The 14,525-nt window shown below is 41.4% G+C and overlaps 2 protein-coding genes across 2 annotated transcripts in view; one reads left to right on the plus strand and one right to left on the minus strand.

Moving 5' to 3' along the window:
• LOC131481044 (zinc finger protein 260-like) overlaps positions 1 to 10,698 on the plus strand; it is a 242,443-nt gene extending 231,745 nt beyond the window's left edge. The window contains 3 exon segments of the mRNA XM_058668263.1: positions 9,639 to 10,017; positions 10,019 to 10,216; positions 10,219 to 10,698. Coding sequence (XP_058524246.1) covers positions 9,639 to 10,017; positions 10,019 to 10,216; positions 10,219 to 10,698 — 1,057 coding nt within the window.
• The window catches only part of LOC131481038 (zinc finger protein 793-like), a 390,937-nt gene that overhangs the window by 168,386 nt on the left and 208,026 nt on the right, over positions 1 to 14,525 (minus strand). The window lies entirely within an intron of this gene.

Raw genomic sequence — 14,525 nt, forward strand, 5'->3', positions numbered from 1 at the left:
AGGCTGCTCAATACTATGTCAATTAATTCCATACAGATGTTAAGTGTTGCTGATAATATGTTAGTGCTTTTATTTGATCGGGATGCTACTCTGCTGGCTCTGCCCTTAGTCCAGAGTGGGTCTCCCCAATAAGTAGTTGGACTTGACTGGACTATAAGATGCTGGACTCTATGCTTGGCATATTCTTGCTAAGAGGGAATCTCAACTGAACTTGAACTATAGTTACGCAACAGGGTGGTGGAACCCACCATGGAGGGAGGGTGTGGGGAAGTGGGGGGAGAATCCCAGTTCCTATGAAATTACAACACAATGTAATTAATGAATAAATTTAATAAAAATTATATATATCAGTTACATTAGCTCTGTTTTAATGTTAAAAGTAGTAAATAGGGCCTGGCACTGTGGCCTAGTAGCTAAAGTCCTCGCCTTTAATGTGCCGGGATCCCATATGGGTGCCGGTTCTAATCCCGGCAGCTCCACTTAACATCCAGCTCCCTGCTTGTGGCCAGGCAAAGCAGTTGAGGACGGCCCAATGCATTGGGAGCCTGCACCCGCATGGGAGACCCAGAGGAGGTTCCAGGTTCCTGGCTTCGGATTGGCACAGCACCGGCCGTTGTAGCTCACTTGGGGAGTGAATCATCGGACGGAAGATCTTCCTCTCTGTCTCTCCTCCTCGCTATATATCTGACTTTGTAATAAAATGAATAAATCTTTAAAAAAAGTAGTAAATAAATAACTGAAATAAAAGAAAAACCCAGATAATTGCCTAATGCTAAAGACCTTCCAAAACATAAAAAAAAGGATTAGGTTTGTTACAGCATGGCATTTGTGTTATATGTAAATTTTCTATTCAGCTGGCAGGCTATGACTGGCTGATACCAACTAATTGTCAGAAGAAGATAGTTGTTTAGGAGACTATCATTAGTTTCCCTCTTAAGCTGTAGCTTACTGTGTAGAAATTAAAGCTTCCATTTAATTATGTTATTCCATAAAAAATAAATTAAAAACAAAGTAGAGAGTTTTAATATGTGCATACTTAAAAGTGAAAAAATATATATTGTTTTATATATTTATACACTGGAATTATATGCATATGTATTCTATATTTTTTAAACTTTTGTGTATGTACATATATGACATGTATTATTGATATATATGATCATATATTATTGATATTTAATTGCAAAATGAACTGTAGGAAATATTTACTCATGCAAGTACAGATTAAAAATGTTTTCAGCATTTCATTATGTCACTTTAAAATAAGAAAATTGAAGTTTCTTATTGCTTTATAATATTTTTAAGTAACTCAGTATGTTTGAGGATATCATTAGTAAGCTCAAAAATCTTATCATTATCTTGTGCAATATTAAGCATATATCTTAATTATCTAATCTAGCATGTTATTTAGCTCATGTGTATCTAAAGCTTGCACAATGAACTCATTTTATGCTCATTATAGAAAACAATCTGATGCAGGATAATAATGGAATTGTAGCTTTAGAATTGCAAACGTAATATGGAACAAAAGGTTTATTTTGTTATTACCTTATTTGCCATATACATTCTAAATTAAACTGCTTTCATAGAAGATGCAAATTGAACACACACATGGAAGAATTAAACTCAGCTTAGTAATACAGCTTCTGACTTAATATTTTGGCTCAGTGTCAATATGGTTACTTATGTTATTTTAGTTGAAAAGTAGAGTGGCAATAAAGGAAACACAGAGTCATATCTTCTACTTGGAGAGCTATTCTAGCAATGCTTTCAACAGTTCATTAGAATGAGAATCTTTACAGAAAACAACCTTTATGAGAATAAGGAATATTCTGTTGTAGTTTTGGAATTGCAAGAGTAATACAGCACAAGATATTTTCATTTAACTGTTAGTCTGTGATGGTATATAAATTGTAAATTAAACTACATTCATAGAAGTTGCAAATTAAATATACAAAGAATGTACTGTCAGTGTTTCTATTTAATGATCCAGAAGTGAGGAGACATATGCCGTTACAGGTGTTGGTGTCATTTGAAGATGTCGCTGTGGACTTTACCCAGGAAGAATGGCAGACAATGGACAATGCTCAGAGGACCCTGTATAGGGAGGTGATGCTTGAGACCTATCACAATCTGCTGTCCTTGGGTGAGTGAAACTCTGTCATACCCAAACAGAATACTTCTGTACAGATGAGAAATGAAAGAAGAGTTTATAAAGTGTAGTAGTTGGTAGGACTAATGGTGACTTTGGAAAATCTACATCATTCTCCATGAACAGGGTACTCCATGACAAAGCCTGATGTGATCTTCAAGTTGGAGCAAGAATCAGCACCATGGACAGTGGAGAAACCTGTGAAGCAGAGACTTCCAGCTAGTTCAGCACATAATTGGCAGGAGAATTGATACACAGCTCAGCAAATGTTGACTGGAATTATATTTGATTTTTACTCTGAGTTTGTTTCAGAAGGACAGCTGTAAGACACAGGCATTCTATAGTCTCCATGTATAGGTTTATTCTAGCAATTTGCCAGCCTGTCACCAAAAATCTAGAAGTATATATGGGTCTTCTCATGATCCAAACACTTGAATCACATCTGCCACCTCCCTAGATACATTTTCAGGAAGTTGTTTTTGAAGCATAGTAGCCAGGAAAAGACAAACTAGTGATGAGATAGGGTTAAGATACCCCAAGCCTTATTTTGAATTTTTATACCATATTTTCTGTCATATCCCACTTTAAGTTAATTATGAAATCTCAGATAATTGAAATTTTTATTTTAAAAAATAGGTATTATGTTAAGGCATTAATAGATGAGATGTAATGCCTATTTAAAAATGCTCATAAATATCCACATTTTACTAATATTAAAATGTCTTGTATCTAGAATGGCAACAAATCTCATTTTCTTCACTGGAACATTTGAAAAGAAACATTTAGATGTGATTCATAGATGTGGTTACTCTTTTCCTCATTTCAGATTCCCATGGAAAGAATGAGCTGCTTGGAGCTAATCAGAAAGGTCAAGAACTAATCTTCAGGCAAGTTGTAATCACAAAATTTATGTAATAACTGAAAAGAGAGCTGCATTACCACAAAGATGCTTAGCATTAGCTCTGGCCATAATTGCAGTGCAATATGAAAGGGAAATTGTATAAAAATGAGACTTGAGAAATAGAATTTCATTCTTTCTTTTTACTTTTTTTTTCATTTGCAGACAGTAGTTTTATTTGCAAAGTGACTAGGTGAATGTAGAAAGCAGAGGGAATCAAATAGCATTTCTTGGGAGAGAGCCAGGAGATGGTGTGCCTCTTGAATGCAGACAGCAAAATTTTTCAGAAGGGTCTTAAATTTGTAAGTGTCCCCTGAGCACTCCTTGTCTGGACAGGAACCTGTGAGTAAGACACTTCCCATTGTATTGGTTGTCTCTCAACCAGCAAGGAAATAGCTGCTATTACACAGCTTCAAGTCTGCACCGGCCATTCTATGGCTGTTCAGCTCTCAGAGGTAGGCAGCCACATGAGTGACAAAGTTGAAGAAACTGGCTTTTTCTTTTTTTTTTTTTTTTTTTTTTTTTTAAAGATTTATTCATTTTATTACAGCCAGATATACACAGAGGAGGAGAGACAGAGAGGAAGATCTTCCGTCCGATGATTCACTCCCCAAGTGAGCCGCAACGGGCCGATGCGCGCCGATCTGATGCCGGGAACCTGGAACCTCTTCCGGGTCTCCCATGCGGGTGCAGGGTCCCAATGCATTGGTCCGTCCTCGACTGCTTTCCCAGGCCACAAGCAGGGAGCTGGATGGGAAGTGGAGCTGCCGGGATTAGAACCGGCGCCCATATGGGATCCCGGGGCTTTCAAGGCGAGGACTTTAGCTGCTAGACCACGCCGCCGGGCCCTAAACTGGCTTTTTCTGAACTCATGTATGAAATGTAGAGGGGGTCATCCACAGGCCCACATAAGTCATTTGTAAAGATCAAACCCGAGGGCATGTCATGGTAGCCTAGTGGCTAGCCCTCACCTTGCATGCACTGGGATCATATATGGACACTTGTTTGTGCCCCTGGCAGCCGCACTTAACAGCCAGCTCTCTGGCCGTTGCCAGAGTCCAGCTCAAGTGAAGTTCAGAACTTGAGAAGGGTGCTTGGAGTAGGCATGGAAAATAAATGGACCACTACAGTTTCAGGATCATAATGGACAATTTAAAAAACTGTCCTCTTTTTTAATACAGAAGCCTTCACAAATTCTGACACCCACTTTTCACACCTGGTCAAGGGGGCATTGCTAAGGATAGTTCTGCCAATTGTTTCACCTTGAGGCAGGATATCAGCGGGCCATAATCCTGTGGTCAAGAAGTTCTCAATAGATGGTACATGTCTATCAGTAACACATTTCTATTACAATCTTGATTCTACAACTTACTCTTGAATCAGTTAATGGAGGAAGTGTATCACGGAATGAGGGACCTAAAGATTAGTGAAAGAGGGAAAGAATAGATTTCCACTACATCTAGGGACTTAACATCCTTGATTAGCATGTGGTCAATGTGGGAGGAAATTACTAAGCATAGGTTCCTACTACATGTAGGGACTTGACACCCTCGATTATCATATGATGAGTGGGGCAGCTGAGAGAACAGAAATCATAAAAGGCCCATTTGCTAAGACGTTATCACCAACATCGTCCTCCAAGCTCACATTGATCATAAAAAGCAACTCCACAGTGGCTGACAATGCCTAAATAGATTACAGAAATCTCTGTGGGGTTGTTGATTATGTATACAAAGGGAGGTGGAACTGCTATTCAGTTGGTTGTAGACACAGGAAATTCCTTGCAGCCTTGCCTTCAATGGAAAAGCTCTCTTCACAACTTTGTGTCTTTCACGTGAACTGCATGGACCTCAGCAGCCTTTGGCCTGGGAATACTGTTGAGGACACCCCACAGGCTTGTGACTATACAGCTGCATAGGAGACCCGGAAAAAGCTCCTGGTTCTGGCTTTAAAGCTGCTCCGCTCTGAAAGTTACAAATTTTTGGGAAGTGTATCAGCACATGGAAGATCTTCCTGTGTGTCTCACATCCTCTCTGTATATCTAAATTTCCAGTAAATATAAATACATTTTTTTTTCCTTTTCCCATTTTTTTAATTTTATTTTTGACAATCGTTACATAGTTAATTAGGGTAAAAAAGTTCCAGGGTTACTGGAAAATGGGAAAGACTATTATTTCCACTTGTTTCCTTCATATATCTGAGGTAAAAGATTTTATGGGAGAAGCCCACCCAGTCTCCCACCCATCCCAGGTTTCTGATGTGGGGCATGCTCCAAGGCTCTTGCTCATGTTGTTTTGGTAGTTCAACAGGTATGAATTGTTGCCAGTTTCGCCACTCCAAGCACGATGAGGTCATTGAAGAAACCACTGATTGACACAGTCCTTCATAGAGGCTCCATTTGCCCAGTTTTTCACTGGGAACGTATAGCTGAGGTGGTTGTTTTTTCATGGTTAGGGTTCTGAGTCTGCATTTCGACTGGGGAATCCCCAAAGAAACTTTGTCTGATGTGTTCCCAGACCAGATTCTTGTGTGTACTAGCAAACACAGGGCCCGGCACAGTCCATAACCCCGATCAGCTGGTGGTTGCAATTTCTGGGTTGGTTCTGTTTCCAACCCTGTCTTCTACTGGAACCAATTGGTGCTGCAGTCTAGCCTGAATCCTTCCCACTTCATACTCAGCCCTCACACAAACCAGCGTGGGCTGCAGCCTAGTCAGAGCAACCCACAGTAGTCCCCACCAAGCCTGCCCCCTACCCTAGTTTGCCAGTATGTATAGCAGACTAGTTTGTACCACATCCCATTCAGCTCTCATAAATGTCAGTGGGTATTAAAGCTTAGTTCCATCTAAGCAGCTCAACTATCCAGCCCTCATGTATGTTGTTGGGTGCCTTTCTGTCTAGCCACCCCTGCTCCTATTCTTGTTTCTGTGCCTTCCTGTGTTAGTGGTAACCCAAGAGGGAGGATCCCACTATTTCCCTCCCAGCCCACTCCCTCTACCGGATTATGCACTCTCCAGGTGTTTCTGTGGTTCAACTTGACAGAATTAGCACCCACTGCCAGTTTCTTCCAGCTGATGTTGTGGCTAAGCCCAAATAACCCTCAAGCATTGTGATGTCGTGTACACCAGCAGGAATAATCCGCCCAGCCTAGCCTTTTCTGATCTAGTCTACATGAGGCCCACAGGTATTGTAGCCCTGCCTTGTCTGATCGGTCCTCATGCCAGCTCATGATCTCCAGTAGGAGTAGCTGTCCAGCTAGGGAAACGCCCCCCTCACATATTCCCCCTGTCTGCTCTGCCCCCTCCCTTGCTGGTTCTCATGTGTGCTGGTTGGGTGCTGTGTTCACATCTGGCATACGTCACCTCACCTTGGCATTCCGTAATGTGTACTGTTTTTTGTTGCAATCAATTCTGGCTCGACCCACACTCTGTTCTGGTGCTTGGATTTTCCAGTGGATGACGTGAACTGATTCAGCCTGTTCTGCCCCCCAACCCATGCCAGGACAATTCCATATAATTATACAGTTATGATTGGTCAGTTTTAGCTGTTAACTTTCAAAATGAGCAAGTTGACAGGTTTGTAATGGTAGGTTGGAAGCAAGCAACTTTCGAAAGGTACAAATGGATGGGCTATAGGGCAATGACTCATATCAAACACCAGGGACCTCCTTCCTGAGGAGTGGTCTACATACATGACCTGCCAGGTGTCCTGCTGGGTGGCTGTCACATAGACTGTCAGGCCAAGAGTTCACACAGCTCCCAGCCAAGCAATTAAGGCAGAATCACAAAAGCAGAAAACATCTAGCTTCTTCAGAAACATGTGACCAAGAGAGAGAGCCTCTCCCTATCATGGGCCTTTATGGGGGCTTGCGAGGGGAGTTGTTACAAAAAAAATGCAATACCACCCCCTCTCAGTTCCAGGTGATGATAGGTGAGTGTCACAGGTGGGCAGAAGGGAAATCCTAGATGGTGTGGGGGTGTGGCTCCCAAGCTGGTGACCCTGAACTGGCTGCCTAGCCCAGAACATTGGGAGAAGGAAGCCACAAGTCTCACCCTTTTTTCTGGGTGAGAAGGCAGACATTATTGCCTATTGTGAATAAGTTTCTTTCTCTTTGCCCTTGGGGTGACTCATGTGAACACCTCCCCAAGATGGTGCATAAAAACTCAAACCAAAATGAATATTTTTTTGTGCCTGGACTCTCATCCCTCCCCCAATGAGAATAAACCAACGTGAAGCATGAGGAAGGAGGCCAGAAATTTGGTCCCATGTCAGGTAGTTGGGATTCAGGATCCGCTTAGAGAGTATTAAGTCATGAAGAAAATTGGCCTTTTCTGGGGACTGTCAATACAACAGTTTTCAAAATATAAAGACCAAGAGACTTGCTTCTAAAATGAAAATTGACCTAATAGCAAAAGTGAAAAAGGCAGTTGGTAATTAGAGACTTTAAAGTCCTAAACTTTTATATTTTCTATGTCTACCCACTACTTCCTAAAAGCACAATCAATCTGGAGGTTTAGCTGGAGGTAGGCAGTGACTGGGGATTAATTACATGTGTGGGTGGGTGTGCTCATGTTTGTGCAGAGGCACGGGAAGCCACGGATCATTTCCACAAGTTTAATACAAAACTTGTGGAGTCTTCTCTTTGCTAAGTCCAGCCACACAGCTCTTGTATAAGAGCCAGAAACCTTTTTGAAGTCTCATATTGTGCACTGAACCAAATCTTACCAGGAAAGCTCAGTGATTCTTTTCTTTAACTTAGTATAGAAACGTAGGATTGTGGAATAGGGTGGAAGGATGGGATTCACAGGAACTGGGAGAAAACAGAGGAGTGGGTCATTTTTTCCACGTATACATCCTGCTTCAATAACCAAGGGTTGGGACAACATAGTGTGTGTGTGTGCAATTTAATTGTACTCAATGTGTGTGTGTGTGTGTATTAGATCATTAAGGAGAAATTGGTGTGATCATTTCCAAATTTTCTATTTTTCCTTCCTGTTTTAGATCAGGGTTAAATAATATTTGGAGAAGCTATACCAGGCCTCCCAACCATACTAGTACTTAAGATGGGTACTGGACCCCTGATACCAAACCAGGTTGTCAATGTGGCACACATTGCAAGAATTCTTTCTAGGTGGTTCCAATAGTTCTGAAATGATGTCCATCTCACTGATTCAAGCAAGAGGGAACCCTTTCAATGTTCATTGGCTGTCATGGTTTACCTTAGTGTCTCCTTTCTCCCAGATATTTGCTGTCATTTTATGTCTGGAGTAGTTATTCAATCTCTTCTCTCCTCCTTTCTCTTGGATGGTCCAGATGTACTTTCCAGGCCTCACTGGGCTTCCATCTCCAGGTGGATCTGGGTCAGTTGTCCAATACTCCTTTCCAGCTGAGCAGGACCTGTTCTTGCAAGTGCACCAAGACCTCGAGCCACTCAATCCTGCCCCAGTGGAGCCCCACTCTCAGCACTCACTGAACTAACACCACCAACAGGCATGCCCCACCGGATCTCCTGCACCCAGGTCTCATATGTCTAGCACCAACGTCTCCCTGACTGCCATGGCTTGCCTCCTCTCATTTTCCACCAGCATGTATTGCAGCCTGGCTCAGTCTAATCTCCCACAATTCCACTTCATGTTGCTGTGTGCTGAAGCCTATCCAAGTAAAATCCATCTTAATGTTTAGCTGGAGCTAGGCAGTGGCTGGGGGGTGTGTGAGTGTGTGGTTGTGTTCCTCTTTGTGCAGAGGCATGAGGTGCCAAGGGTCATTTCCACAGGTTTAGTCAAACCTTGTGGAGTCTTCTCTTTGCTCCCTTCAGCCTCAAAGCTCTTGTATAAGAGCTTAAATTCTTCTTCAATTCCCATCTTGTCCACTGAACCAAATGTTACCAGGAAAGCTCGGTGATTCTTTCCTTTAACATAGTATAGAAAAAAATGATAAAAACCAGTTATAGACCAAATTTTTACTATTAATTGACCAGTTGAAGTTGGAAGAGGTGAGAGGGACAACAATTCCCTGGAGGGGCTCAAAGATCTGTTGCATTTTTCAATGGAGAGAAAATGATTCATAGTTTCTTTTAAATTTGCTTTTCCCACAGGAAGCCTGATGAAATACCATTTGCAAAGAAGCATGCCTCTTATGTCCCTGCGAACAACCTCGAGAGTGAGGAAATTCTTAGTCAGTTTGACAAGATTCAGATTTGTCAGCAGTCCTTTAAACACAATGGAAATGAGAAAACTGTCAGCGGGAAGAAGATAGTCCTTATGTGTGAGCAAGTTTACCACAAAGAACCGTGTAATCAGCAACCTGTCAGTGTGGGAGAAGCAATTCATGTTGGCTACTATAAATCTTGCCTCACCACCAAACAGAGAACTGACACAGGAGACAATTTGTATGTGTCCAATGAAGGTAAAGAAAACATGGAACAGAAGCCAGAACTAATTAGAAATCAGACCCTTCGAAGTGCAGAGAATCCATATGAATGCAATAGGCACAGAAAAGCCTTTCACCAACAAGTATCGCTAATTGGGCCACAGAGACTCCACACAAAAAAATCTTATGAATGTAAGGAGTGTGGAAATAAGTTTCCTCGTAAGTCAAGATTAATCATACATGAGAGGGTCCACACAGGGGAGAAACCTTATGAATGTAGGGAGTGTGGAAAAGCTTTTTCTCGTAAGTCAAACATGACCGCACATCACAGAATGCACACTGGGGAAAAACCTTATGAATGTAGTGAGTGTGGAAAAGATTTTATTCGTAAGTCAAGCCTCATTGTGCATCAGAGGATCCACACAGGTGAAAAACCTTATGAATGCAGTGAGTGTGGAAAATCTTTTTCTGATAAGTCAAGCATTAGATCACATCAGAGAATCCACACTGGGGTAAAACCTTATGAATGTAGTGAGTGTGGAAAATCTTTTTCTTATAAGTCAAGCATTAGATCACATCAGAGAATCCACACTGGGGTAAAACCTTATGAATGTAGTGAGTGTGGAAAAGATTTTATTCGTAAGTCACACCTCATTGTGCATCAGAGAATCCACACTGGGGAAAAACCTTATGAATGTAGTGAGTGTGGAAAATCTTTTTATGATAAGTCAAGCATGATGATACATCAGAGAATGCACACTGGGGAAAAACCTTATGAATGTAGTGAGTGTGGGAAAGGCTTTCCTTGTAAGTCACACCTCATTAGACATCAGAGAATCCACACTGGGGTGAAACCTTATGAATGCAGTGAGTGTGGAAAAGCTTTTTCTCAGATATCAAACATTAGATCACATCAGAGAATCCACACTGGGGTAAAACCTTATGAATGTAGTGAGTGTGGAAAAGTTTTTATTCTCAAGTCATACCTCGTTAGACATCAGAGAATGCACACAGGGGAAAAGCCTCATGAATGTAGTGAGTGTGGAAAAGCTTTTCTTCATAAATCAAACCTCATTGTGCATCAGAGAATCCACACTGGGGAAAAGCCTTATGAATGTAGTGAGTGTGGAAAATCTTTTTATGATAAGTCACGCATGATGATACATCAGAGAATACACACAGGTGAAAAACCTTATGAATGTAGTGAGTGTGGAAAAGCTTTTTCTCAGAAGTCACACCTAATCACACATCAGAGGGTCCACACAGGGGAGAAACCTTAAGATTGTAGTGTGTATCTTCAAGCCTTTACTTACCAGACAGGTTTCATTCAACATCAGAGTATCCATACATGATAAGAGACGCAGGAATATAATGAATGGAAAATCCTGTTGCAGGCAGTCAAGTTTTATCAAACATCTAAATTCACGTGGGAAAGCAGAAATGTGCTACATGTGTGTTAAAAATCATACACAAACCTTTTCAGCACAGTGGAAAGCGTACATGCTTCAATTAGTAACATATTCACAGACATGAGTAAACACACAGCATTGACTGAAAAATCATTTTGTGAAGTCAATCATTAGCAGAGTCACAGGCCTCAGAACTACAAAAGCATGTCAACCAAAAGACTGGCCACCATAAACCTGTTATGGTGTGTCAAAGCTTACAAAGTGAATGAAAAAGCAACCATTTGCAAGAGTGCAAATACAAAACATTGTAAAAGGGCAACGAATGTGGAAACATATTTTGAAAGTCTCAGCAAGTGTTAAATAATAAACATGAGCAGTATCATTTTGTTTCACAATAGAGGGTATTTGTTGCTAAAATAATTAAAATGCAATTTGTATGTGATCTCCCTTTGTTGTGAGGTGGCAAATGTGAATGCTGTTTTCAGATTAAATGTTAATAATAAATGCTCAGTATGTAACACTTGTTTCAAAAACCATATTTGTCATTTATGCATTTATCTTTTTTAGAATCACAAAATTCCTCATCCTATTACAGAACTGTATTGGTACCACAGTTATCAAATGATAAAAAAAATATGATGTTATGTATAACATGTTATGTTTTGAATGTTATATGTTGTGTATAAACTAAATTGAAGTATAGGTGAGGTGGTCACAGAAGGTGGCTGGGAACTCGCATTTACTTTCAACATGTTGGTTACTCATTACTATGTCAATTAATTCCATAATGATGTAAATTTTTGCTGATGGTATGATGGAGCTTTTAATTGAATGGGATAATACTCTGCTAGCTCTGTCTTCAGACCAGAGAGGGTATACCTAAGAAGACGTTGAACTTGACTGGACAATAAGATGCTGGACTCTGTTTGGTGTATGCTTGCAATGGGGGAATCTCAACTGAACTTGAGCTGTGGTTATGCAACAAGGTGGAGGAATCCACCATGGTGGGAGGGTTTGGGGAGGGGTGGGAGAACCCAAGTATCTATGTAACTGTGTCACATAATACAATGTAATTAATGAAGTTAAATAATAAAAAAAAAAGAAAAAAAAATGATGCATGTGGCAGTTGTAATGATAAACACCCAGATTTGAAGGATGAATCTTTTCCAGAGGCAAGATTTTCTTGTTATATCTGGCCAAGTGTGGATCCTATTTTGCCACTGTCTCTCCTTGAATACTAAGTATGGGAGATCACTCCTGCATCTCTGCCAGCTTATATGATACAACACGTCATAGGCACATGGCACATTGTGTCTCCGAGGTAAAGCCCTGGCAGTGGTCTCAGCTAACAGAGACTCCATCTTGGCCTTTTCACTGGGCATACATACAGAGCAGTAGGCTGTATCTCAATTTCTCTGTCTCTGCAAAGCTGTGCTAGAATTTCCCTGATAAGCAACTCTAAGTAGTTAAGTGCAACCCTCATCCGGTTTACCAGTCACACGTAATGATCATGCCCAAAGGTATAGCTTTCAGCCCAGGTGCTAGCTTATCTTAGTCTACCTACAAATGAGCTAAAACACTAAGCTATCAACCCTGCTTGCAGAATATAACTGGTGACTTGATTAGAGTGTCCAGAGAGATAGGCATGCCTACTGGCCAGTTACAATAACAGTGTAGGGTGGGAGTACTGTCAAGACCACCCTTCTGCTTTCCCCCTGCACTGTATGTATGCTTGTATAATCTTCCCAATAAATGGGCATCCCTCACCAGTTTCTCTCCGGTGGTTCTGCAGCCAAGCTACACCATTGTCATGCCCCTCAAGAATCTTGGGCCTGCTGGTCAAAAAACAACCAAGACTCTAGGAGGCACATCTCAGAGACAAAAGAATTGTCTGACATCAGACTCTTGGAGTTCCTCTTTCAGGTGGAGTTTATGTGTCAGCTGCCACCACTACTGCTCAGATTTCCACTGATTTCATGTATCATGGCTTCTCACAGTAAGTTTCTTGCCATTGTATGAGTTATTAGATGACAACCTGTGCCTTAAGTCTTTCAATTGTAAGAGTGAGCACCAGGACCAGCACTGTTACATAGTAGGTAAGCTGTCCGAGATCCTAGCCAATCCACCATGGTTTTGCTCTTGGCTTCTGGTTTCACAACAGCTCAGCTACTGCAATTGAGCCATTGGGAATATGAACCAGTGGACAGAAGATATAAAAATATTGAAGAGTGGGTCCCATGACTAGTATTGAGGGAAATGTGAAGCCCATTGACTTGCATCTCATGTGCGACAACCTAGAGCACTTCTACCACTTCATAATTAGAGTCGAGGCCCTATCAAGACCAACAATGATGAGCACTGAGGGTAAGAGAGCCAATTTTTTTTTTTTTTTTTTTTGCAAAATATGTCATGTAGGGCCCGGCGATGTGTCCTAGTGGCTAATATCCTCACCTTGAATGTGCCAGAATCCCCTATGGGTGCTGGTTCTAATCCCGGAGCCCTGCTTGTAGCCTGAAAAAGCAGTCAAGGACGGGCCAATGCTTTGGGATCCTCCACACATGTGGGAGAACTGAAAGAGGTTCCAGGCTCCTGACTCTAGATCAGCATAGCATTGGCTGTTGAGCTCACTTGGGGTGTGAATCATCAGATGGGAGATCTTCCTCTCTGTCTCTCCTCTCCGTATATCTGACTTGGAAATAAAAATAAATAAATCTTTTAAAAATGCGTCATGTAATCAGATTCTTACTTAAACTACAGAATGAAGTTCCACACATCTACCTGCTTCCCGCCAAATTGGTCATGTGAGCCCCCAGCTGTAAACTCTTTGCAGTTGTTGCTTATCAACTCCTGGCTCACGTCCTCAGTAGGACACTCCTCAGAGAGCAACCTGCAACAGTGAATTCCTGAATTTTTTGCAGTTCCTGTTTTAAAATATTCCCAGTCTCTCACAGCATCCTAACATCCTTTGATTTTTGTAATTACATTTTAGGAATGTGTGGAATAGGGTGGAAGGATGGGATTCACAGGAATTGGGAGAAAACAGAGGAGTGGGTCCTTTTTTCCACTTATACATCCTGCTTCAGTAAACAAGGGTTGGGACAACATTCAAGTTACTAACTGGGTGTCTCCAATTTCAAGAAGCACACCACCATCTAGTTTTCTCTCTAGAAGCGCTTTCCCCTTGCCTCTTCCCCTGCTCACATGATCACTTTGCAAATAAAACTTCTCTGTCTCTAAAAAGATACATTATAAAAAATGACTTTGAGATCCAGTTTCTGTATCCACCTCCTGAATGTAAGCAACTGGTATTTAGTAGTAATCTACATACTTTCTCTATCCTCACATACACTTGCTGTTCCTGGGAGGACCTGAGCCAGATTGGAGTCCATGCTTGGGACCCTAGGTTCAGCCACTATGACCATTGGATGAGCTGGGCCTTGGCCTGCCTGGACTCAAAAAGCTTCACCCTTCCTGGTGAGTACACTGGGAGCAGATACCTTGGGAACAAGGCAGGCCTAGGCTCCACCCACCTCCAACATCGAGAGATGGGTGGGACTGGGGGAGTATGACCTAATCATTTTTTTTTCATGAGTTGAGTTTCTGTGTAGTGTGTGTGTGTGTGTGTGTGTGTGTGTGTGCAATTTAATTGTACTCAATGTGTGTGTGTGTATTAGATCATTAAGGAGAAATTGGTGTGA

Source organism: Ochotona princeps, chromosome 8 (assembly GCF_030435755.1).
Source record: "Ochotona princeps isolate mOchPri1 chromosome 8, mOchPri1.hap1, whole genome shotgun sequence".
In the NCBI taxonomy this organism is placed as follows: domain Eukaryota; kingdom Metazoa; phylum Chordata; class Mammalia; order Lagomorpha; family Ochotonidae; genus Ochotona; species Ochotona princeps.